This window comes from Oncorhynchus mykiss, chromosome 21 (genome assembly GCF_013265735.2).
Source record: "Oncorhynchus mykiss isolate Arlee chromosome 21, USDA_OmykA_1.1, whole genome shotgun sequence".
Taxonomy (NCBI): domain Eukaryota; kingdom Metazoa; phylum Chordata; class Actinopteri; order Salmoniformes; family Salmonidae; genus Oncorhynchus; species Oncorhynchus mykiss.
In genome coordinates this window covers 50,634,757-50,659,648 of record NC_048585.1, presented here as the reverse complement: position 1 = coordinate 50,659,648, position 24,892 = coordinate 50,634,757, and the positions used below count along the sequence as shown (strand labels likewise).

Here is a 24,892-nt window from a genome sequence, read left to right as displayed (position 1 = left end):
CGCAATTAGAGTAGTCTCTCCCTAAATGTGCCATCTACTTCCTAAAGGCAAAGTGGGCATGTAAGACCAAGGCTAAAACTAAGAGGATTATTCCTAAAAATTTGACCATGGCTTGCATACAGTCAGTGTTCATACATTTTTCATGACTTCAATGGGTGATCATTCATTGCTGGTGTTTGGATGTAGCCTAAAGCACTTATCTGGGGCTATTTGTTTGCAAATTCAATCAAATGTCCACTTGTTTTGAATAATTCTACTACAAAGATCTTCTCATAAGCATACACGATGTCGCAGCCTAAATATCTTTGCCTTGAAGAGCAGCAAGGAAGGACCATGATCAGGTCAAACAAGGAACTGGAGTCCACTGGAACCAATTAGCTGTACACAACCATTCAGCCTTTGGTGTAATCAATTCCAGAAACAAAGACCTTTAACTGTCATTTAAGGTCAGTCTGATATGCATGTGAACAACAACCATTGTCCCGCTGCGTTTCATCTCCTAATCTCCCTGATCTGTGCTAATCACAGTCATTCTTCTTTAAGAAGAATTGGCTCTCCAATTAGCCGTTACAGCCGCAGCAGATGGGGTCGGCTCCAGTCTGGACTTAAACTGGTATGTGTTAAACTGGTATGTTGTTGTAGACTACCTGAGCTGTGTGTGTGTGTGTGTGTGTGTGTGTGTGTGTGTGTGTGTGTGTGTGTGTGTGTGTGTGTGTGTACATGTATGCGAGCACGCCCGTGTGTACACCCACACGTGGGTGTATGTGCAAGTGTGTGTCTATACACTACATATACATAAGTATGTGGACACCTCTACAAATTAGTGTATTCGGGTATTTCAGTCACACCCGTTGCTGACAGGTGTATAAAATCGAGCACCCATCCAATCTCCATAGACAAACATTAGCAGTAGAATGACCTTACTGGAGAGCTCAGTGACTTTCAAGATTCCACCTTTCCAGTTCAACAAATGTCAGTTTGACAAATGTCTGTCCTGCTAGAGCTACCCCAGTCAACTGTATGTGCTGTTATTGTGAAGTGGAAATGTCTGGGAGCAACTACAGCTCAGATGCGTTGAGATGCGATGCACTTCTGGTGTTGCCTACCAGAAGTGGTAGGCAACACAAGCTTACAGAAAGTGACCGCCGAGTGCTGAAATGCATAAAAACAGTCTGTTATCGGTTGCAACATTCACTACCAAGTTCCAAACTGCCTCTGAAAGCAACGTCAGCACAAGAACTGTTCATCAGGAGCTTCATGAAATGGGTTTCCATGGCCGAGCAGCCACACATGGCCGAGCAACCTAAGATCACCATGAGCAATACCAGTAAAGCTCGCCGCCATTGGACTCTGGAGCAGTGGAAACGCGTTCTCTGGAGTGATGAATCACGCTTTACCATCTGGCAGTCTGACAGATGAATCTGGGTTTGGCAGATGCCAGTACAACGCTACCTGCCCGAATGCATAGTGCCAACTGTAAAGTTTGGTGGAGGAGGAATAATAGTCTAAGGTTGTTTTTCATGGTTCTGGCTAGGCCTCTTAGTTCCAGTGAAGGGAAATATTTACGCTACAGCATACAATGACATTCTAGACAATTATGTGCTTCCAACTTTGTGGTAACAGTTTGGGGAAGGACCTTTCCTGTTTCAGCAAGCCCCTGTGCAGAAAGCAAGGTCCATACAGAAATGGTTTGTCGAGATCGGTGTGGAAGAACTTGACTGACCTCAACCCCATCAAACAACTTTGGGATGAATTGGAATGCCGACTGCGAGCCAGGCCTAATCGCCCATCATCAGTGCCCGACCGCACTTATGCTCTTGTGGCTGAATGGAAGCAAGTCCCCGCAGCAATGTCCCAACATCTAGTGGAAAGCCTTCCCAGAAGAGTGGAGGCTGTTATAGCAGCAAAGGGGGGGGACCAACTATATTAATGCCCATGATTTTGGAATGAGATAATTTTGGTCATGCAGTGTATATATCTGTGTCACTGTTAGACAGGTCATGCTAGGGAAGCCATGACACGTTAGCTGGGAGTGTTACTGTGTTAGCATTCCTCTCACTGGAGATGTTTACCTTTCTCATTCCTGATGCTCTACATCTCTCAGGGTCAGACACACTAAACCCAGGCTATATAACAGTCAGAACTGAGTGTTTCTTCCTTGTTCCAGAGACGGGTAATATCAATTTAACCCCGCCTGACCCTTCGTACAGGTACAGTGACCTATTGTATTTCCGAGGCATGACATTCGCTCCATTAAGCAATTGCTAGTGTCGCTCTGAATGCAGATACGTCAGTGTGGCGGAAGCGTAAAAAATGTATAACTTAATTGAGAATAGATTGGATAACATCTGACATCTCAAACTTTCATAACAGGCTTACTGTACAGTGTGTGACGTTCAACGTTGAGCTGAAAACATCTTTGCAGTAAATCAGTTGAGGAACATTGAGGAAGATCGAACTGGTCCACTCAAGAAAAATATTCAGACATCACAGCCTTGTTGACTATGACGGAGGAGAGCCTTGAAGGCGTGCAGAGTTGGCCACATTAGAGCCCAACACACCCTCGTCCTGCTTTCTCTCCCACAGCTACACAAGAAATGGGCTTTCCAATCTGAAACCTTGCACTTGTAATTAGCCCTAGATTCTTCCCCCTTAGTCTCCCAAAAATAGCCCCACTACAGAGAGAGAAAGCTTGAAGGGTTTCATGCAGTGTTTAAAAAATCAAGGGTGATCTTATTATGGCATTAAGGTCCACGCCCCATTTGTAGAAACATCTCAAGGATGATCAATGGAAACAGGGTGCACCTGAGCTCAATTTCAAGTCTCATAGCAAAGGGTCTGAATACTTATGTAAATAAGGGATTTTTGTTTTATTTTTTTTCACATTTGCAAAAATGTAAAAAAAATATTTGCTTTGTCATTATGGGGTGTTGTGTGTAGATTGCTGAGGGTTTTTATTTATTTAATCAATTTTAGAATAAGGCTGTAACGTAACAAAATGTGGAAAAAGTCAAGGGGTCTGGTGTACTTTCCGAAGGCACTGTCAGTGAAAGTGAGAGAACAAAAATGGCTAAATACAGCAATCTCTCTCTCTCTCTCTCTTTCTTGCTCCTGCTTCATTTTTTAATAAATTAATTTGTTCAAAACTGTTCAACTATTGTCTTTCTCTCTCTTTGAGTCAACTACTCATCATATTTTATGCACTGCAGTACTAGCTAGTTGTAGCTTATGCTTTCAGTACTAGATAAATTCTCGGTGGACAACATGTCAGTTCAAGCTGCAAGAGCTCTGATTGGTTGGAGGACGTCCTCCGGAAGTTGTTATAATTACTGTGTAAGTCTATGGAAGGGGGTGAGCTTCCTAGTTTTTGTATTGAAGTCAATGTAAACAGGGATAAACATGATTACACCACAGATCAGCTAGATGCAGGCAAGTGTGTGCAAGGTGGGATTAAATCTGTCCCTGTCTGTCACCTTGATTATTCACATTTGTCTCTCGACCTGTGCACCTACACTTTCGTTAAAAAGTTTGGGGTCACTTAGAAATGTACTTGTCATTTAAAATAACATAAATTAATCAGAAATACAGTGTAGACATTGTTAATGTTGTAAATGACCATTGTAGCTGGAAACGGCAGATTTTGTTTATGGAATATCTACTGTACATAGGCCCATTATCAGCAACCATCACTCTTGTGTTCCAATGGCACGTTGTGTTAGCTGATCCAAGTTTATCATTTTAAAAGACTAATTGATCATTAGAAAAACCTTTTGCAATTGTTAGCACAGCTGAAAACTGTTGTTCTGATTAAAGAAGCAATAAAACTGGCCTTCTTTAGACTAGTTGAGTATCTGAAGCATCAGCATTTGTGAGTTCGATAACAGGCTCCAAATGGCCAGAAACAAATAACTTTCTTCTGAAACTCGTCAGTCAATTCTTGTTCTGATAAACGAAGGCTATACCATGCGAGAAATTGCCAAGAAAAACTGAAGATCTCGTACAACGCTGTGAACTACTCCCTTCACAGAACAGCGCAAACTGACTCTAACCAGAATAGAAAGAGGAGTGGGAGGCCACGGTGCACAACTGAGCAAGAGGACAAGTACATTAGAGTGTCTAGTTTGAGAAACAGACGCTTCACAAGTTGGTTAAATAGTACCAACACCAGTCTCAACGTCAACAGTGAAGAGGCGACTCCGAGATGCTAGCCTTCTAGGCAGAGTTGCAAAGAAAAAGCCATATCTCAGACTGGCCAATAAAAATGAAAGATTAAGCTGGACAGAGCAATTCTGCCTAGAAGGCCAACATCCCAGAGTCGGCTCTTTTCAGCTGTGCTAACATGATTGCAAAAGAGTTTTCTAAGGGTCAATTAGCCTTTTAAAATTATCCACTTGGATTAGCTAACACAACGTGCCATTGGAACACAGGAGTGATGGTTGCTGATAATGTCGCCTCTGTACGCATATGTACAGTTGAAGTCGGAAGTTTACATACACCTTAGCCAAATACATTTAAATTCAGTTTTTCACAATTCCTGACATTTAATCCTAGTAAAAATTCCCTGTCTTAGGTCAGTTAAGATCACCACTTTATTTTAAGAATGTGAAATGTCAGAATAATAGTATAGGGAATTACTTATTTCAGCTTTTATTTATTTTATCACACTCCCAGTGGGTCAGAAGTTTACATACACTCAATTAGTATTTGGTAGCATTGCCTTTAAATTGTTTAACTTGTGTCAAACGTTTCGGGTATCCTTCCACAAGCTTCCCACAATAAGTTGGGTGAATTTTGGCCCATTCCTCCTGACAGAGCTGGTGTAACAGAGCTGGTTTGTAGGCCTCCTTGCTTGCACATGCTTTTTCAGTTCTGCCCACAAATATTCTATAGGATTGAGGTCAGGGTCTTGTGATGGCCACTCCAATACCTTGACTTTGTTGTCCTTAAGCCATTTTGCCACAACTTTGGAAGTAGGCTTGGGGTCATTGTCCATTTGAAAGACCAATTTGTGACCAAGCTTTAACTTCCTGCCTGACTGATGTCTTGAGATGTTGCTTCAATATATCAATTTATTTTCCATCCTCATGATGCCATCTATTTTGTTAAGTGCACCAGTCCCTCCTGCAGCAAAGCACCCCCACAACACGATGCTGCCACCCCGTTCCTCACGGTTGGGATGGTGTTCTTCGGCTTGTAAGCATCTCCCTTTTCCCTCCAAACATAACGATGGTCATTATGGCCAAACAGTTCTATTTTTGTTTCATCAGACCAGAGGACATTTCTCCAAAAAGTACGATCTTTGTCCCCATGTGCAGTTGAAAACTGTAGTCTGGCTTTTTTATGGCGGTTTTAAGGCAGTGGCTTCTTCCTTACTGAGCGACCTTTCAGGTTATGTCGATATAGGACTCGTTTTTACTGTGGATATAGATACTTTTGTACTGTTTCCTCCAGCATCTTCTCAAGGTCCTTTGCTGTTGTTCTGGGATTGATTTGCACTTTTCGCACCAAAGCACATTCATCTCTAGGAGACAGAATGTGTCTCCTTCCTGAGCAGTATGACGGCTGCATGGTCCCATGTACATTTGTACAGATTAACGTGGTACCTTCAGGTGTTTGGAAATTGCTCCCAAGGATGAACCTGACTTGTGGAGGTCTTGGCTATTTCTTTTGATTTTCCCATGATGTCAAGCAAAGAGGCACTGAGTTTGAAGGTAGGCCTTGAAATACATCCACAGGTACACCTCCAATGGACTCAAATGATGTCAATTAGCCTATCAGAAACTTCTAAAGCCATGACGTCATTTTCTGGAATTTTCCAAGCTGTTTAAAGGCACAGTCAGCTTAATGTATATAAACTTCTAACCCACTGGAATTGTGATACAGTGAATTATAAGTGAAATAATCTGTTTGTAAACAATTGTTGGAAAAATGACTTATGTCATCCACAAAGTAGATGTCCTAACCGACTTGCCAAAACTATAGTTTGTTAAACAAGAAATGTGGGGAGTGGTTAAAAAACGAGTTTTAATGACTCCAACATAAGTGTATATAAACTTCTGATTTCAACTGTAGATATTCCATAAAAATCTGCATTTTCCAGCTACAATAGTCATTTACAACATTAAAATGTCTACACTGCATTTCTGATCAAACATTGTTTCAAAAACAAGGACATTTCTAAGTGACCCCAAACTTTTGAACTGGAGTGTACGTTGTAAACTTTAATTGATAGGCTAGGTTGTACCAACCTCATGATGGGTATAGGGAAAATTTGAGTATAATGTTAAGTAGCCTAAACCTATCGATGTTACTTTGAGCTGGGTGAAAAGAATATGAATATGAACAGTTATCCAATATCCTGTAATAAAAATAAGGCCATGCTCATAAAAAAATAATCGTCCTCCCTCATCTTAAAACGGCACCGACCACCACTGTCATACTGGGAACCTTAACTGGCTGGGGGAGTCTGGGAGAGAAAACGGGGATGGGGGTTTCGGTTAAGTCAGTCCCCATAGGGGAAAGGCAAACAGATGTCGTCGTCTAGTTAGTCCTCATGGGTATTTGGCATGGGGACAAGTTCGGGGCAGCTCTCAGAGGGGCAAAAATAGACGTTTCTGGAGGGAAACAGACAGAGACAGTGTGGATTGCTGTGTTTATGTACAAACTGTTACAGAGACTGAGTGGCTGAGAGTAGGGAGAGTTATATGTTCCGCTGTATAAAAATAAACTTGAAATATTATAACACACTGGTGTCATCTAATCCAATTTAGCTTCCAAAGGCCAATCTATCCATCCTTTGAAGCACCCACATCTTCCTACTAGAGAGTTGTTGCCCGCAATGAAATAAATGCAATGAAATAAATCTGAAATACTTATGTTAAGTAATCCTAGTATTTATATCTATATGCTACTTTTACCCACCCACCCATGTGTGCTGCGCCTTTGGGGGGATTAGAATGTTACATCAGTGATGATATCAGGCAGGTCTCAGATAAATTTTCCTTTAATAACCTCCTACAGGGAACGGGGGAGGGTAAACTGAACCTAGATTTGTCATTTTAGGGGCAACATACACCTCAAGTGCCTCTGGAAATACCATGACCACATACCATGTAATGTACTTTATAGTACAAACCACAAGAGTTACTGTTTTAATCAACAGAAAGCAACTAGGTCACACAATAGAATTCTGTATTAGTCCTGTGTGGCTCCGTTGGTAGAGTGCTTGCAACAGCAGGGTTGTAAATTTGATTCCCACTGCGGCAAGATATGAAAAAGTATGTATGCAGTACTGTAAGACGCTTGGATAAAAAGAGCCTGCTAAAAGGAATCATTATATAAACCTACATCCTAGATTTCAATCCATTGATATGTGTCGATAAGTTATTGAAATATCTCACGAGCGAGAAAAGCACAGCAAAGCCCTAGCAAAGCTCTCACAATAGCGTAGGAGAGGAACTTGTCTCACAAAGATCTGTGTTTATTCTATCCATGGTGCTAAGGAGACAGGACCTTGGCACTGTTTCTCAACTTTCTCTGCCAACATATGGCCAAAGATACCAACAAACGCGTTCATTCCCTGCATTATTGAAGAACCGCATTCTCTTAGCACGTTAGTTCTAACACGACACCACCTCTTACTCCAGTACGATACACGCCCGTACGAAGCAGACACAGGTTTGAGGTTAAAGACAAATAAAACCTTTTTTTTTTAAACAAGTGTGTACTAGTTTCTCTCTCCGACATGTTCAAACCGTTTCCTTTCATGAGAAACTGTGTCCTAGTTCCATGGTTTTCCTTCATTGAGTTACTTCCACACCCTTGGCAGGAGATGTACTGCAAACGATGCAGTATGAAGAAATGGATGAAAAGTAGAAATAAATCAAAATGAATAGGAATGTAAATAGTGTGGGTGGGTAGATGGCCTTGAATCATACTGCTTTATTCCCAGAGCCTGCCTATATCTCAGATAGGAGGAGGCTATTCAACACAACCAGGTAAATGGGACAAAACAGCGCTGACTGATTTAATACATCTCCTTTCCTACCAGGCAGTTGGCTAAATGTTGACAGAATGATGTCATGGTTTTGGTGTCACTGTGATGACATCATTAAGTTTTGAGCTGGGTGTACTATGCACAATAACCAACCAACCACATGGTCAGTGTGGGAGTACACAGTACTGTATTTCTGACCTCAGTTGGTCAGACACTGCTTTTCTTCTGTGGTCTCGAGGTGGTCAGCAACCGCTGTCGCATCTGTCTGTTTGGTCACAGAGTTTCCATCCTCTGAGTTCTGCAGCTAACTGAATCTGAAGTCCAATGCAGCTAGCCATTTTTCCAGTCTGTGGGCAGAGAGGCAGCTTATTTAACGCAATGAAACCTCTGCAGGAGGAAAAAAAGCGCACCGCTGTGAAGAGGCATTTAGGAAATGTCAGGCCACTTGCTCTTTACATCCCATAATGCTGTGCCCGAGGACACATTTCGTGAGAGCAACTGTCCACCCACACGTCGACGCTCTCATCCTGTGACGTCTGCGAGATAAAAGCGTGTCGTGATCTTCCCTCGACTGCTAATCCTCCCAAGAACACACCATTTCTGCACCGTCTTTCACAGCAGCAGCATCATAATGCCCCAAGCAGAATCCAGAGGTATACATACAGTGTATCTCTATATACGGCTCTGGCTGATCCCATACATTTAGATTAGACAAAAATAGACCAGAGACAGAACATATACCAAAAACAGATGTGCCACCACTAGTTCCTGTAAGACAAAAACATAACTGACTGTCTAACAGCAGGGGGTGAATCAGTGCACAGTAAACAGAGAGGGGCAGAGCAAAACCACATGCAACCACATCAAGTTCAACCTCAACTTAAGCTGCTATGGGCAACCCTAAAAATACATTTTTTCTCCATGTCGGTTGGGTCCTTAAGGTTGGGTCCTTTACACCAAAACTGTGCTGCACTCCTCCAAACAACACTAATTCATTTGAAATGGGTCACTAGCCAAGGGACTCCAAACACAGCGCCGCTCAGTCAACAGTTCATAAAGAACACTTGATGAGAGTTGACGATGAGAAAAATCACTCATCACTTCACAAAACCCTTTTAGTATGCCTGATTTAAATTCAGTTTGTGTCCCCGGTCCCAGTATTCAGGAAGCAGGACAGTATCTCTGTATAGAACTGCACAGTGTGTCACATAGCCACACACACATGCAAGCTCTGTTAGAGGCTGGAGCTGACCAAAACATTCCTCTGAAGGAACACACAAGCTAACCACTGTGAGGCACTTAAACAGTCAAATATGAGTTACAAAGAGCCCAAAGAAGGCAAGAAAACTGTCAGGGAGATGCAGGAAGACACCACAGCACAGAGATAAGCATGAACTATGAATGCAAGAAGAAAGAGAGAGAGATGCTCAATGAGTTTGATGAGAATACTTACAGAGTTGAGAGTTAAAGTTTGCTCCATGTATGGCGCTGTGTGCAGCTTGTGTTTGGCTTGTCTTCAGTGCTGCTGCAGCTCCACACGCCTGATGTGTGGAAACAAGTCCATTCGTCAGCTCACTCCGCGGTGTGTGTGTGTTTGCAGCCAGGGAGCGCTAAACTCAGGCGGAGAGCGGCAGTCCAAGATCCTGACAGCTACTGAGAGTTCAAACACACTCCCCCACACTGTGCCTTGCTTCCTCTCTCCCTCCCTCTCTCACTCCCTACCTACCTCCCTCCCTCTCACTTTCCTCTACCCACTCTATCATCCTTCCCTTTCCATTTATTTTTCTCTCCCTCTGTCTTCATTCCTCCTCACAGTTCCTTCTACGCCCACAAAGTGGATCTCTTAGCCTCAGGCAGGCAAACCAAGCTTTGTTATCCAGCCTATGATGTGTGAGGGAACGCAAAACCTTAGACTCACGGATAAGTGAGGGCCATCAACTCTTGGCACACACATAGGTACACAAAATAGCATACACTCACAAGCATTCCTTCACACTATTTATAATTCATTGGTACACATAGACCACAGAAACACACAGACACTCCAAACACACACACGCACACTTATCATTCAGTGTGCAAAGCATCTGATTTAAGTCAGAAATTAAAGCCTGAGATGAGGAAGGAATTGGCGTGCGAGGAGGGAGGGGGCCGGTGGGGCTTTGACAAGTGTGCTGAAAAATGAATAGAAGCGATACATAGTTCACAGACAACAAAGCCCTAGCGTGCAGCGAGACGCTCCTATCGCGTAATCTCCACACACACACAAAATACATCAACCGCTGATCATCACAGCTCCTCTGCTGAGACCAAATGGCAACCAGGACAAGCGAAACAGACAGAAAACAGCAGATTAGACTAGCCGACAGGACAGTCTGGCGTAGCTACATGTCAGAGGCTATGTGAGGTCAAATATAACAGTGTTTACTGATTCCTGACCCCTGTTGCCGCGGCTCTGACGCACACGGCTAACCACGGAAAAAGCAACAGAGCCTCCACATGTGCTTGCAGCTTCCGTAGCGTCAAACGGTGAGAGGTTATCCACAAGCAGGGGTCTCACCACAGCGCTGCTGGCAGGGTCTCCCAGGGGCCCACGTTGTCCGCTCATGTAGAGATGTGACCGGTGGCAGCTTATCACATTTTGGATTCTCACAGCGTGAAAAATGGGCTCAATAACATTCTAGGGAGTCAAGGACAGAACTGAGGAATCAGGAGGGTAGGAAAAGCTCTCAAAACAAAACACCTTCCAATCCCTGTATAATGGGATATTCCAACGTGATGCACGCTAGTAATCTGGAGAGGCTGAGATACGAGGACACCTGTTATTTATATGGTGAGGAACATAGGGAATCTTACATTGTGGGTGTAAAACTCCTTTGATGTAGCTTGCACAACATGCACCAGTTTGTCATTCCATATATTGTCTTTAAAGGATGCCTGCCAAATGGAGGCTCTCACTTTCCTTATCAAGAAAGAGCAGATGATGTGTTTCTGTTGCTCTACATTGACAAATTTAGCAGACATACAGTAGTGAGTGCATACATATTCATGTTTCCTTCCCGTACTGAGCCTTGCGGCGTGGCTCATTGATCTTTGACTGATGATCATGTGAAGCTGTTATAGCGTAGTTAAACTTGACTGAATGCCGTTCTCCGGTGAAACAATGGTGTCTGGTTTAGCAAGGATGGTGACGCTGAGCCCTTGGGGTGATGAGCCCTTGAAATGGAAACCAGGGGTGGGCGACAGCCATAGATGAGGATCTAATTGCCTTTGGCCACCATTAGAAGAAAACCTCAAACATAGTAATTACCTGGAATGTATACCATGACTTAAAGCAGCATGGGTAAATTGCACTCACTTTGTCATGGTTTCAGTGTGGCTGAAATGATGACTGCACAATGAAAAATGTGCAAATACGCCACTGTTAAGTTCTTATCAGACCACAGACGTGCTTACACAACAACTGTTTTGCAGCAACAAAAAACTCCCAGAGGACCAGCAATTCCTAAGAAACCCTTAAAAGGTCCAATGTAGCTGTTTTAATCTTAATATCAAATCATTTATGGGAAACAATTATTACCTTGTGTGATTATTTGATTCTTTTTAATTTAAATGGTCAAAAATAAACAAAAATAACTTCTTAGAAAATAGCAATTTCTCAAGCAAGAATTTTGCTAGGACTGTCTGGGAATGGTCTGTGTGGGGAGGGGAAAACTGAAAACTAGCAAAATGGTTCGGAACTCTTGCTTATTGGTTAACTAATGTCACAAGGCAGGCCAAAACTTCATCCCACCAAAACATTTCAGCCAGTTATTTCAAACAGCTCTTACACTAAAACGGTATTATCATAATTTTCACAATTTCACAGTATTATTCTAACCTCATAGTGTGGAAATATATATAAAACACATGACAAATCATGTTTTTGACTTCACTGGGCCTTTAATTAGGAACTCCACCATTTCATAACTTGGAAAAGTACAGCTTGAGGAAAATGCTAGACTTTAAAAGCGGGATTCCCTTACCAGACTATGTTAAAATTCCCTCTGCAGCCACCCACTGACCAAAATACTATTTAGCTGGTGGAATACACCCAAGTCTTAATGTTCCAGGAAACACTTGAGGAAATCCTACTACTCTTACTTGCTGTTCCCAATTTGAACGGTGATTCCCATTCAGTCTGTGGCAACCCAAATATAGCCTTTTGTTTTGCTAGCCAAAACTATTTCTGAGAGAATTACAGTTTGCGTCATAGAGAGGATCAAACAGTAGGATGAGCTACTACACTGAGAGCCCAATTATAAAAGAGACATCAAAAATGAGTTATTATTTAATTCAATACGAGCTGACCTTAGTCCAATGTTCATTTTTCTCTCTATAATAGTCCTACATGTCAACTGAAATGCTTTTGATTACAAAGTATTCCTAGTATTGCAATATGTTTTGTATCTAGAAATGTAATTTATGTGAAGCCCAGGGTAACTTTCCTCGTCGTGTGGACAATAACATGTTGTATCCAATTTATTCTGTTGGATTAGAGCTATAAGTAGTTCATTACTAGGTAGCAGGTTTTCTTTGTTTGTTTAGGCCTATAGCAGACATTTTTTGGGGGATCCTATTATAGGTGCATAATGCAGTTGTTTACATCCAGCATGTGCAGTTAGCAGGCTCTGTAGACAGAGATCATAGCTAATGCTAACAAAGTATGAAAGCTTTAGCTCGTCTTACTGACTTCACAGACACTTGCAACACGTCAAATGCCCCGTCTCTCTCCATAACCGTCACAGTAACTGTTGACCCTGAAGAGGCAGCAAGGCCCTAGTGTACTTGACCCAGAAGAGGCTGCAAGGCCCTAATGTACTTGAAAGAATTTGAGATGGCCTCAACCAATGACATCGCTCTAGCGTTCGAAAATGGTGAAGTGGAGCAAATCTATATATTTAGAGTTCCCGGTTCAGGGATCACACACTGACTGACAATACCATTATCTTATATTCACTCCTCTGCAGTACCAGTGACTCAGAAATCCCTCAGACAAAAAGAGCAAAAACCGTTAAGTCATAACATCCTATTGCTGTGTAGTACTAATGAACAGCCATGTTGAGGTAAGAGTGATTCAGCCGCTGTGCTGACAGAAGGCTCTGAAGTTGAGTCTTCCGCCCACTCCTTCGATGACAAACGCAAAAGTGAGCAAAACCAAATGTCAAAACCAATTAGGTCAGTCATAGGAAATGTACTTTACATTGTGTGAAGCTGTTCTGTACAAATCAAATCAAATGTTATTGGTCACATACACATGGTTAGCAGATGTTAATGCGAGTGTAGCGAAATGCTTGTGCTTCTAGTTCCGACAGTGCAGTAATATCTAACAAGTAATCTAACAATTCCCCAACAACTACCTAATACACACAAATCTAAAGGGGTGAATGAGAATATGTACATTTAAGTATATGGATGAGCGATGGTCGAGCAGCATAGGCAAGGTGCAGTAGATGGTATAAAATACATTATATACATGTGATATGAGTAATGTAAGATATGTAATCATTTTTAAATGGCATTATTTAAAGTGACGTTGTTTAAAGTGACTAGTGATCCATTTATTAAAGTGTCCAGTGATTGGGTCTCAATGTAGGAAGCAGCATCTCTGAGTTAGTGACTGCTGTTTAGCAGTCTAACGGCCTTGAGCTAGAAGCTGTTTTTCAATCTCTCAGTCCCAGTTTTGATGCACCTGTACTGACCTCGCCTTCTGGATTATAGTGGTGTGAACAGGCAGTGTTTTAGTTGTTGTCCATGATGATCTTTTTGGCCTCCCTGTGACATCGGGTGCTGTAGGTGTCATGGAGGTGTCATGGAGGGCAGGTAGTTTGCCTACGGTGATGCTTTGTGTTTGGGCCTGTTCGGGGGTATCATCGGATGGGGCCACAGTGTCTCCTGACCCCTCCTGTCTCAGCCTCCAGTATTTATGCTGCAGTAGTTTATGTGTCGGGGGGCTAGGGTCAGTTTGTTATATCTGGAGTACTTCTGCTGTCTTATCCGGTGTCCTGTGTGATTTTAAGTATGCTCTCTCTAATTCTCTCTTTCTCTCTTTCTTTCTCTCTCTCGGAGGACCTGAGCCCTAGGACCATGCCTCAGGACTACCTGGCATGATGAATCCTTGCTGTCCCCAGTCCACCTGGCCGTGCTGCTGCTCCAGTTTCAACTGTTCTGCCTGTGATTATAATTATTTGACCATGCTGGTCATTTATGAACATTTGAACATCTTGGCCATGTTCTGTTATAATCTACACCCGGCACAGCCAGAAGAGGACTGGCCACCCCTCATAGCCTGGTTCCTCTCTAGGTTTCTTCCTAGGTTTTGGCCTTTCTAGGGAGTTTTTCCTAGCAACCGTGCTTCTACACCTGCATTGCTTGCTGTTTGGGGTTTTAGGCTGGGTTTCTATACAGCACTTTGAGATATCAGCTGATGTACGAAGGGCTATATAAATAAATTTGATTTGATTTGTGCAGACCGCACCACCCTCTGGAGAGCCTTGCGGTTGAGGGAGGTGCAGTTGCCGCACCAGGCAGTAATACAGCACGACAGGATGCCCTCGATTGTGCATCTGTAAAAGTTTGTCAGCAGCCTGAAGAAGGCTGTTGCGCCTTCTTCATCACACTGTCTGTGTGGGTGGACCCTTTCAGTTTGTCTGTGATGTGTATGCCCAGGAACTTAAAACTTTCCACCTTCTCCACTGCTGTCCCTTCGATGTGGATAGGGGGGTGCTCCCTCTGCTGTTTCCTGAAGTCCACGATCATCTCCTTTGTTTTGTTGACGTTGATGAAAGGTTGTTTTCCTGACACCACACTCCGAGTGCCCTCACCTCCTGCCTGTAGGCTGTCTTGTCATTGTTGGTGATCAGGCCCACTACTGTTGTGTCGTCTGCAAACTTGATGATTGAGTTGGAGGCGTGCATGGCCACGCAGTCATGGGTAAAGAGGGAGTACAGGAGAGGACTGAGCACACACCCTTGTGGGGCCCCAGTGTTGAGGGTCAGCGAAGTGGAGATGTTGTTTCCTACCTCCAACACCCGGGGGCGGCGTGTCAAAAAGTCCAGGACCCAGTTGCACAGGATGGGGTTGAGACCCAGGGCCTCCAGCTTGATGGTGAGCTTGGAGGGTACTATGGTGTTGAATGCTGAGCTGTAGTAAATTAACAGCATTCTTACATAGGTATTATTTTTGTCCAGATGGGATAAGGCAGTGTGCAGTGTGATGGCGATTGCGTCATCTGTGGACCTGTTGGGGCGGTATGCAAACTGAAGTGGGTCTAGGGTGGCCGGTAAGGTGGCGGTGATATGATCCTTGACTAGCTTCTTAAAGCACTTCATGATGACATAAGTGAGTACTACGGGGCGGTAGTCATTTATTTCAGTTATCTTTTCCTTCTTGGGTACAAGAACAATGGTGGCCATCTTGAAGCATGTGGGGACAACAGACTGGAATAGGGAGCGATGTCCGTAAATACACCAGCCAGCTGGTCTGCGCATGCTCTGAGGACACAGCTAGGGATGCCATCTGGGCCAGCAGCCTTGCGAGGGTTAACAAGTTGAAATGTTTTACTACGTCAGCCACAGAGAATGAGAGAGGGGAGAAGCAGTCTTTGTTAGCGAGCCGTGACGGTGGCACTGTATTATCCTCAAAGCGGACAAAGAAGGTGTTTAGTTTGTCTGGAAGTGTGACTTAAGATTTCCTGGGGTAACAATGTAAGAAATAATACATTAAAAAAAATACTGCATAGTTTCCTAAGAATGCGAAGCGAGGCGACCATCTCTGTCGGCGCCATTTTATATAAGATACAGGTTTATGTTCCAAAGAGACTTGTTGAAAACCCTATTGAACTTAAACAGAACCAGATGCCTCAAGTTTTTGACACTACTGTTTAGGGTGTGTGTGTGTGTGTGTGTGTGTGTGTGTGTGTGTGTGTGTGTGTGTGTGATAGCGAGGGGCTGTAGAATCCCTGAGCAATGCTAATAGGGGAGAAATGTGGGAACGTCATTTAGTAGCACTGCTCGTTAGCAAGGCCATACCAACAGGGCCCATGCCTCAGGCTGCTCGTTAACAAGGCCAAACCAACAGGGCCCATGCCTCGAGCCCACACAAAGACCACTTTGTGAGCCACCCTCGCCGCAAGTGTGGCACCAAATATGAGAGTTGAAGGCAAACAGAAATGAAAGGTTCAAAAAGAATGGAAACTGGAGCAGAACGGGGGAGGGAGGTTCGGCTGAATGTCCAAATTAGTCAAGCTGACCAACTCCTCCGCATATAAGCGAGCCGCAAGCCCTCAAAATGCAGTTCCCAATAAAGATGGGTACACAACGGTACAGGGCCATTTTACAATGTTACAATAAGCCAGAACAGAGTTTTATTGAATTAAGTTGATTGAACACCAGATATTTTACTCTAATTCAAAAAACTCAAATTCCAGAAACACAAATGGGGTTAATACCAGGCAAACCGAGTAGGATGGTGCTAGGTTTTAAACGATATGACAACAGTTATAAATACTGCACTGGACATAGGGCCTACCTCCAGGTCGTCCAGTGATCGTGCCAGGCTGAGCCTCTTGGAGTGTCCAAAGGAGCGACGGCCAGAGGAGCGTCCGGCGCCAATGCCCCAGAACTTGGAGCCCTGTCATGGGGAGAAGAGAGAACATTAACCTTTTACTGCAGTGGGCTAAATCAGGGTCACACTGAGTATTTCTTAGTAGTCTTAAACAAATCTACTTTGAAACAAAAGTACACACCTCACACACATGGTTATGGGCTTTAAAAAAAATAAGACACCTGTACCATGCAGATATAGAGTTGAAATGAATTCCATTTTGATACTTCATATACATCACAGAACACTGAAATATAACAAAACTGTTCGAAATATAAAAAAATAAATGTTGATTAATTAAAACTATTAATTAAAACTATTAATAACATTCCACTCATGAGGCCACAAGGTCATTTGACTGCAGGAAAGGGATAAAGACTGTGCCAAAACATCACACTACTACATGGACCACTGATCCTATCATGGTTTCTGTCATACTTAACTATGGGTCATGAGCCTACATAACACCATCATAAACATGACATAACACCTTTAACATGATGTAAGCATTAGGGATTAGTAAAGTAAACTTGTCAATGGTGATCATCCCTTTGTCTGGAATACATTTCCATACAAAATAGGCATATCCCTATACACTGTACAAGCTTGTAGTTTTGGAGAGATTTGCGAGTGATAAGAGACTATCTCACTGGGCAATTAAACCAAGATGATGTAAACCAACCAAGATGATGACAGATGTTCTTCCTGCCATGACCTTCAGGCCATATGGCGTGTCCTTAAATAAACAGGGGTCCTGACACGCAACTCCCTTCCTGCCCGACAACATAACTGTGATTGGCCAACAGATTGTACAAAAATAACGGACTGGCTACACACACACACACGGCCCATTAGTCTCAGTTCTGCACAATGTTGACGATTTCACAGACACCAGTTGAGCTGAGGTAGTGAAAAAATAGATGTTCACCTACTTTACCTCAAAAGCCTCCATCAAACTCAACTCCTCCCCTTTCATCTGCACCTTAATCTCACCGTTTCACTGCTACACCAAAGGAGCATGAGACACACATTTCGCCAGCAGCCCTGCTATTATAATGATGGGTGAAAGCCCAGCCTAATGTCTGAGCTGGAATAAAAAACTGCCGGTAATTACCATGGTATCACATGGGCTCTATCCTGTAATTTGCCTTAGCTTCCTGTGCAAAACTTATTTTCAGAACAGAGGACATTTCAGACAGACACATTATTCATCCGGTGTATGCACACAGGATAATAACTTTTGCTTGGATAAACAGCGAGACAAACACAACGATAAACAGCGTAATATTTTCCCCTATCATCTGACTCGGGTAATCTGCTCTCTGTACCAGAAAGAAGAGCGGAAATAGAAATGCATCAGATGGTAGAGGAGGATTCTCTCAATTTGTGCAAAGATTCTGTTTTGCCAAATGCCTGATATTCCATGGAACAAATCCATCTTTATCTACTGTACTCATGCATGCAATAGCGTAGCCACAGGAGAAACATATTATAAAAGGTTAACTTTCTGTATTGGCTTTTCAAAGTACTTTAATATGTTTTGAGGATTTTTCCAAAAGTTTAGAATGCACCTTTACTTCTGTGTCAACAGGAAACATATTGAGTATACAGTATACAGGTAACTGCCAAAATAAAGGAAACACCATCATAAAGTGTCTTAATAGGGCGTTGGGCCTTGTGATGCGTGGGTCAGCTGTTTGTTCACCAGCCCGCAACTGCTAATAACCCATCCGCAACCGGCCTTCTACACAGTATGTGATAAAGTGAAATTGTGAGGACGACACCTAACCCTAGCCCGCAAATAGAAAATGGATAGCAGAACTATTTTTTTGACAGGCCCTTTTTTGATATGCCTAGGTTTCTGTTTATAATTTCTGACATTTTGGTAGGCTGTTTGTTAGTAATTAGATACATGCAGCTTCTCTTCTGTCAATACTTGTTGCCCTAGAAGACTAAACAAACCCTTGCTCACCAGAATGTCATAAAACAATAGAATGAATGCTTAAATCTAGTCGACATCGGTAAAGTTTGTTTTCGCTTTCATCTCAGCTTCTCTCAAGCAGCAAAGACTTTTAAGGGACCGCAGAGAACATGCACTAACGAAACATTTTGTGCAAAATTTCCAAATGACATCAGTTTGACCGGTTTTGAGGAAAATTAGAAGCTGTTAAAACGACCCAACATGTTTTTGATAAGATTTCAGTTTGGCTTGAATGCATATTTTATGTGGTTGAAATACAATCAGCTTTTATGATGCTGATAAAGACAACACTTTGAACGCGCCGTCAGGGACCGTCTGTAATTCTGTCGTGATGCGAAAATAAATAATATTTCTACACTTCTGTTCCCGAGTCACTGCGAGCAATGCTTAATTCGGCAGGGGTTAACACTATCTTCAGCTATGTGAGAGGTTATAGACCTACAGTCAGTGTCCAGAGTTCAGATAGGTTAGAATTCCATTTAACCCATCTGAACAGTACAGTTCCCTTGATGTGACATTCTGAAGTCCCCATCTTGCGACTGTCGAATTTCTATAGCGCCTCACAATCATCACACATAACACTGCTATCATCCTCTTTCACCAAATCTTTCCCAAGCATTAGACTACTGTTCTGGCCCTCCCTTCTATTTATTTTCAACTCTCTATGGTACGCAAAAATCAGCAAGACAAAGGAGCTGATCGTGGACTACAGGAAACGGAGGGCTGAATGCCCTCATTCACATTGACGGGGCTGTAGTGGAGCAGGTCGAGAGCTGCTCTGTTGCTCTGTGTCCACATCACTAAGGATCTATCATGGTCCACACACACCAACACAGTCATAAAGAGGGCATGGCAACACCTTTCCCCCCCCCCCAGGAGGCTTTGAAAAGATTTGGCATGGGCACTCAGATCCCCAAAAAGTTTTACAGTTGCACCATTGGGAGGATCTTGATTGGCTGCATCACCGCTTGTTATGGCAACTGCTTGGCATCCGACCGCAAGGCGCTACAGAGGGTAGTGCGTACGACCCAGTACATCACTGGGGCCGAGCTCTCTGCCATCCAGGACCTCTATACCAGGCGGTGTCAGAGGAAGACCCTAAAAATTGTCAAAGACTCCAGCCACCCTAGTCATAGACGGTTCTCTCTGCTAACGAATGGCAAGCGGTACCGATGCACCAAATCTGGAACCAACAGGACATTGAACAGCTTCTACCCCCCAGCCATAAGACTGCAAAATAGTTAGTTAAATAGTTAGCCGAATAGGTACCCGGACTGTCTGCATTGACACTTTTTGCGCAAACTTTTTTTGACATACACTGCTGCTACTGTTTATTATCCATCCTGTTGCCTAGTCACTTTATTCCTAGTTATACTGTATGTACATACAGTGCCTTAAGGAAGTATTTATACCATTTGACTTTTTCCACATTTTGTTGTGTTATAGCCTGAATTGAAAATGAATTAAACAGAGATCTTTTTGGGGTCACACAATACCCCATATAATATCAAAGTGTAATTATGTTTCTCAATTTTTGTTTTACAAATTAATAAAAAAATGAAAAGCTGAAATGTCTTGAGTCAATAAGTATTCAATCCCTTTGTTATTGCAAGCCTAAATAAGTTGAGGAGTAAAAAAATGTGCAATAATAGTGTTTAACGTGATTTTTAAATGACTACTCCATCTCTGTACCCCACACATACAATTATCAGTCAAGCAGTGAATTTCAAACACAGATTCAACCACAAAGACCTGGGAGGTTTGCCAATGCCTCACAAAGAAAAGCACCTAATGGTAGATGGGTAAGAAGAAGAAAAAAGCAGACATTGAATAACCCTTTGAGCATTGTGAAGTTATTAATTATTTTTTGGGCTATACACCCAGTCACTACAAAGCCACAGGTGTGCTTCCTAACTCAGTTGCCGGAGAGGAAGGAAACTGTTTATGAATTACATCATGAGGCCAATGGTGACTTTAAAACAGTTACAGAGTTTAATAGCTGTGATAGAAGTAATGTCAAGGCTGTGGGTAACTGGTGAAAGGAGTCAGGCGCAGGAGAGCTGAGATGCGTGGACAAGGTATTTAATACAAGATAACACCAGTATAAACACATAGTATGTATGTATATGTATGTATATGTAGTATAAATACTATGGTGCGGGAAAAATACCGGTACCACGAAATAAACAGGCGTAATAACAAAACCCGGGACGAAATACCAGCCGTCAATAACAGCCTGAACAATAAAACAAACATGCACACAAACATGGTACTAAACCAGAGGGTTAAATAATGAACATGTAATGGGGGAATTGAAACCAGGTGTGTAGAAAACACAAAACAAACACAAAACACAAAACAAATGGAAAATTAAAAGTGGATCGGCGATGGCTAGAAGGCCGGTGTCGTCGACCGCCGAGCGCCGCTCGAACAAGGAGAGGGACCGACTCCGGGGGAAGTCGTGACAGTACCCACCCCTTGACACGCAGCTCCAGCAGTGCGCCGACACCGGCCTCTGGGACGACCCGGAGGGCGAGGTGCAGGGCGATCCGGATGGAGACGGTGGAACTCCCGCAGCATCGAGGGTCCAATACGTCCTCCACCGGCACCCAGCAGCTCTCCTCCGGACCGTACCCCTCCCACTCCACGAGGTACTGAACGCCCCTTGCCCGACGCCTCGAGTCCTGTATGGATCGGACTGCATACTCCGGGGCCCCCTCGATGTCCAGAGGGAGCGGAGGGACCTCCCGCACCTCAGACTCCTGGACTGGACCAGCTACCACCAACCTGAGGAGAGACACATGGAACGAGGAGTTTATACGGTAATCTGGGGGAAGCTGTAAACTGTTACAAACCTCGTTCACTCTCCTCAGGACATTGAACGGCCCCACAAACCACGGGCCCAGCTTCAAGGCAGGGCAGGTGGAGGGTCGAGAGCCAGACCCAGTCCCCCGGTACGAACACTGGGGCCTCACTGGGGTGGCGGTCTGCGCTGGCTTTCTGATGCCTCACGGCCCGCTGAAGGTGCACATGAGCGGCGTCCCATGTCTCCCCTGAGTGCCTAAACCAGTCCTCCACCGCAGGAGCCTCGATCTAGCTCTGATGCCACGGCGCCAGAACCGGCTGGTACCCCAGTACGCACTGGAAGGGGGAGAGGTTGGTAGAGGAGTGGCGTAGCGAGTTCTGGACCATCCCTGCCCAGGGTATGAACGCCGCCCACTCCCCCGGCCGGTATTGGCAATAAGACAGCAGAAACCTACCCACATCCTGGTTTACTCTCTACACCTGCCCGTTACTCTCGGGGTGAAAACCTGAGGTAAGGCTGACCGAGACCCCTAGACGTTCCATGAACGCCCTCCAGACCCTTGACGTGAACTGGGGACCTCGATCAGATACTATGTCCTCAGGCACCCCGTAGTGCAGGAAGATGTGTGTGAACAGGGCCTCCACAGTCTGTAGGGCCGTAGGGAGACCAGGCAAATGTAGGAGAAGGCAGGACTTAGAAAACCGATCCACAACGACCAGGATCATGGTGTTACCCTGTGTGGGAGGAAGATCCGCCAGGAAGTCCACCGACAGGTGCTACCGCGGCCGTTGTGGAATGTGTAAGGGTTGTAACTTCCCTCTGGGCAGGTGCCTAGGGGCCTTGCCTTGCACTGGGCGCACACCGAGCAGGAGGAAACATAAACCCTCACGTCCTTAGCCAAGGTGGACCACCAGTACTTCCCTCTAAGACAGCGCACTGTCCGACTGATGCCAGGATAACCAGAGGAGGGTGACGTGTAGGCCCAATTGATCAAACGGTCAAGAACAGCAAACGGAACATACAGACACCCAGCTGTAAACCTCCGGTAGTAGTTGGCAAACCCTAAAAACCACTGCACTTCCTTTACCGTGGTGGGAGTTGGCCAATTACGCACGGCTGAAATGCGGTCACTCTCCATCTCCACCCCTGAAGTGGAAATGCGGTCACTCTCCATCTCCACCCCTGAAGTGGAAATGCGGTACCCTAGAAAGGAGACGGGCTGTTTAAAGAACAGGCAATTTTCAGCCTTAACGTACAGGTCATGCTCCAACAGTGACCAAGAACCCTACGCACCAGGGACACGTGCTCGGCACGCGTCGCAGATTAAATCAGAATGTCGTCGATATACACCACTACACCCTGCATGTGCAGGTCCCGGAAAATCTTGTCTACCAAGGCCTGGAAGACTGATGGAGCATTCATCAATCCGTACGGCATGACGAGGTACTCATAGTGCCCTGAGGTGGTACTAAATGCCGTCTTCCACTCGTCCCCCTCCCGGATACACACCAGGTTGTAAGCGCTCCTGCTTCCTGAGAAGCGTGCCCCGTGCATTGACTCGATCACACTGGCGATGAGAGGTAGCGGGTAACTGTACCTCACAGTGTTTTGGTTGATGCCTCGACAGTCAATACATGGGTGCAGACCTCCATCCTTCTTCTTCACAAAAAATAAACTCGAGGAGGCAGGTGAAGTGGAGGGCCAAATGTACCCCTGCCCCAGAGATTCTGAGACATATGTTTCCATAGCCGCCGTCTCCTCTTGCGACAGGGGATACACGTGACTCCTGGGAAGTGCAGCGTCTACCAGGATATTTATCGCACAATCCCCCCGTCGATGGGGTGGTAATTGAGTCGCCTTCTTTTTACAGAAGGCAAGAGACAAATCGGCATATTCAGAGGGGATGAGCACGGTGGAGACCTGATCTGGAATTTCCACCGTAGTAGCACTGACAGAAACCACTAAACACCTCCCTGAGCACTTTCGTGACCACCCCGAGAGAGCCCTCTGTTGCCACGAAATAGTGGGGTCATGACAGGCCAACCAGGGTAGGCCCAGCACCACGGGAAACGAAGGAGAATCAATAAGGAAGAGACTGACTCTCTCCTTGAAACCCTCCTGCGTAACCATGCCCAGTGGAGCGGTGGCCTCCCTAATTAGCCCTGACCCTAATGGTGAACTATCTAGGGAGTGCACAGGGAAGGGCATATCCACAGGAACAATGGGGATCCCTAAACTATGGGCAAATGATATGTCAATAAAATTCCCAGCTGCGCCTGAATCTACGAGTACCTTATGCTGGGAATGCGGGGAAAACTCAGGAAAATTAATAAACAAAAACATGTGAGCAACAGGGGGCTCTGGTTGAGCCTGGTGCCGACTCACCTGGGGTGACACGAGAGTGCCCTGCCTGCTGCCTTGACTCCCAGAGGAACCTCCCCAGCACCTACCGGCAGTGTGCCCTCTGCGGCCACAGATGGTGCATGGAATGGCCCCTCCTCCGGTCGCCCTAAGTGCAGCACCTCCCAGCTCCATGGGCGTCGGAGCGGTGGCGTTGGAATTCCGGACCCTGGCCGCCGGTGTGGGATGGAACCGACAGACCCCGATCTGAACGTCCGCGGGTAGCGAGCAGGTTATCCAGCCGGACGTCCTCACGCAGACTGCACCGGTAATGATCAATCAGGGCTCTGTCGTTCCATCCCGCACCGGCGGCCAGGGTCCGGAATTCCAACGCAAACTCCTGTGCGCTCCTCGTCCCTGCCTCCGGTGGATGAGACGTTCACCCGCCGCTCTACCCTCAGGCGGGTGGTCAAAGACTGCCCGGAAGCGGTGGGGGAAATCCTCGAAGTGGTCCAACACCGCTTCTTCTTCTCCCCATACGGCGTTGGCCCACTCCAGAGCTTTCCCTGAGAGGCAGGAGACGAGGGCGGCCACGCTCTCACGGCCCGAGGGAGCCGGGTGGACGGTTGCCAGGTAGAGCTCTAGCTGGAGCAAGAACCCCTGACAACCCACCGCCGTTCCATCATACTCCCTCTGGAGGGCGAGCCGAATCCCACTGGGCCCGGGTGAAGGAGGGGTGAGTGATGGTGAGACTGGTGGTGCTGGTGGAGACGCTGGAGGGACTCCTCTTCTCTCCCAGCACTCCATGGTTTGTAGAACACGAGCCATGGCGCTGCCGAGATGCTGTAGCATGGCAGCGTGCTGCTGGACTCGCTCCTCAACCCCTGCTGCAGGGGCACCTGCTCCTGCTGACTCCATTCCGAGTGGGTGTGTGTTTCTGTCAAGGCTGTGGGTAACTGGTGAAAGGAGTCAGGCACAAGAGAGCTGAGATGCGTGGACAAGGTGTTTAATACAAGATAACACCAGTATAAACACAATACTATGGTGCGGGAAAAATACCGGCACCACGAAATAAACGGGCGTAATAACAAAGCAACAAAATACCAGTTGTCAGTAACAGCCTGAG

General features: G+C 45.0%; 1 protein-coding gene across 2 annotated transcripts in view; it reads right to left on the bottom strand.

Annotated features, from left to right (window-relative positions):
- LOC110500660 (regulator of G-protein signaling 12) overlaps positions 1 to 24,892 on the bottom strand; it is a 78,168-nt gene that overhangs the window by 47,931 nt on the left and 5,345 nt on the right. For both annotated transcript variants that reach the window (XM_036958126.1, XM_021578147.2), the window contains exon 3: positions 16,565 to 16,666. In XM_036958126.1, the coding sequence (XP_036814021.1) occupies positions 16,565 to 16,666 (102 nt within the window). The remainder of the gene's footprint in view (positions 1 to 16,564; positions 16,667 to 24,892) is intronic.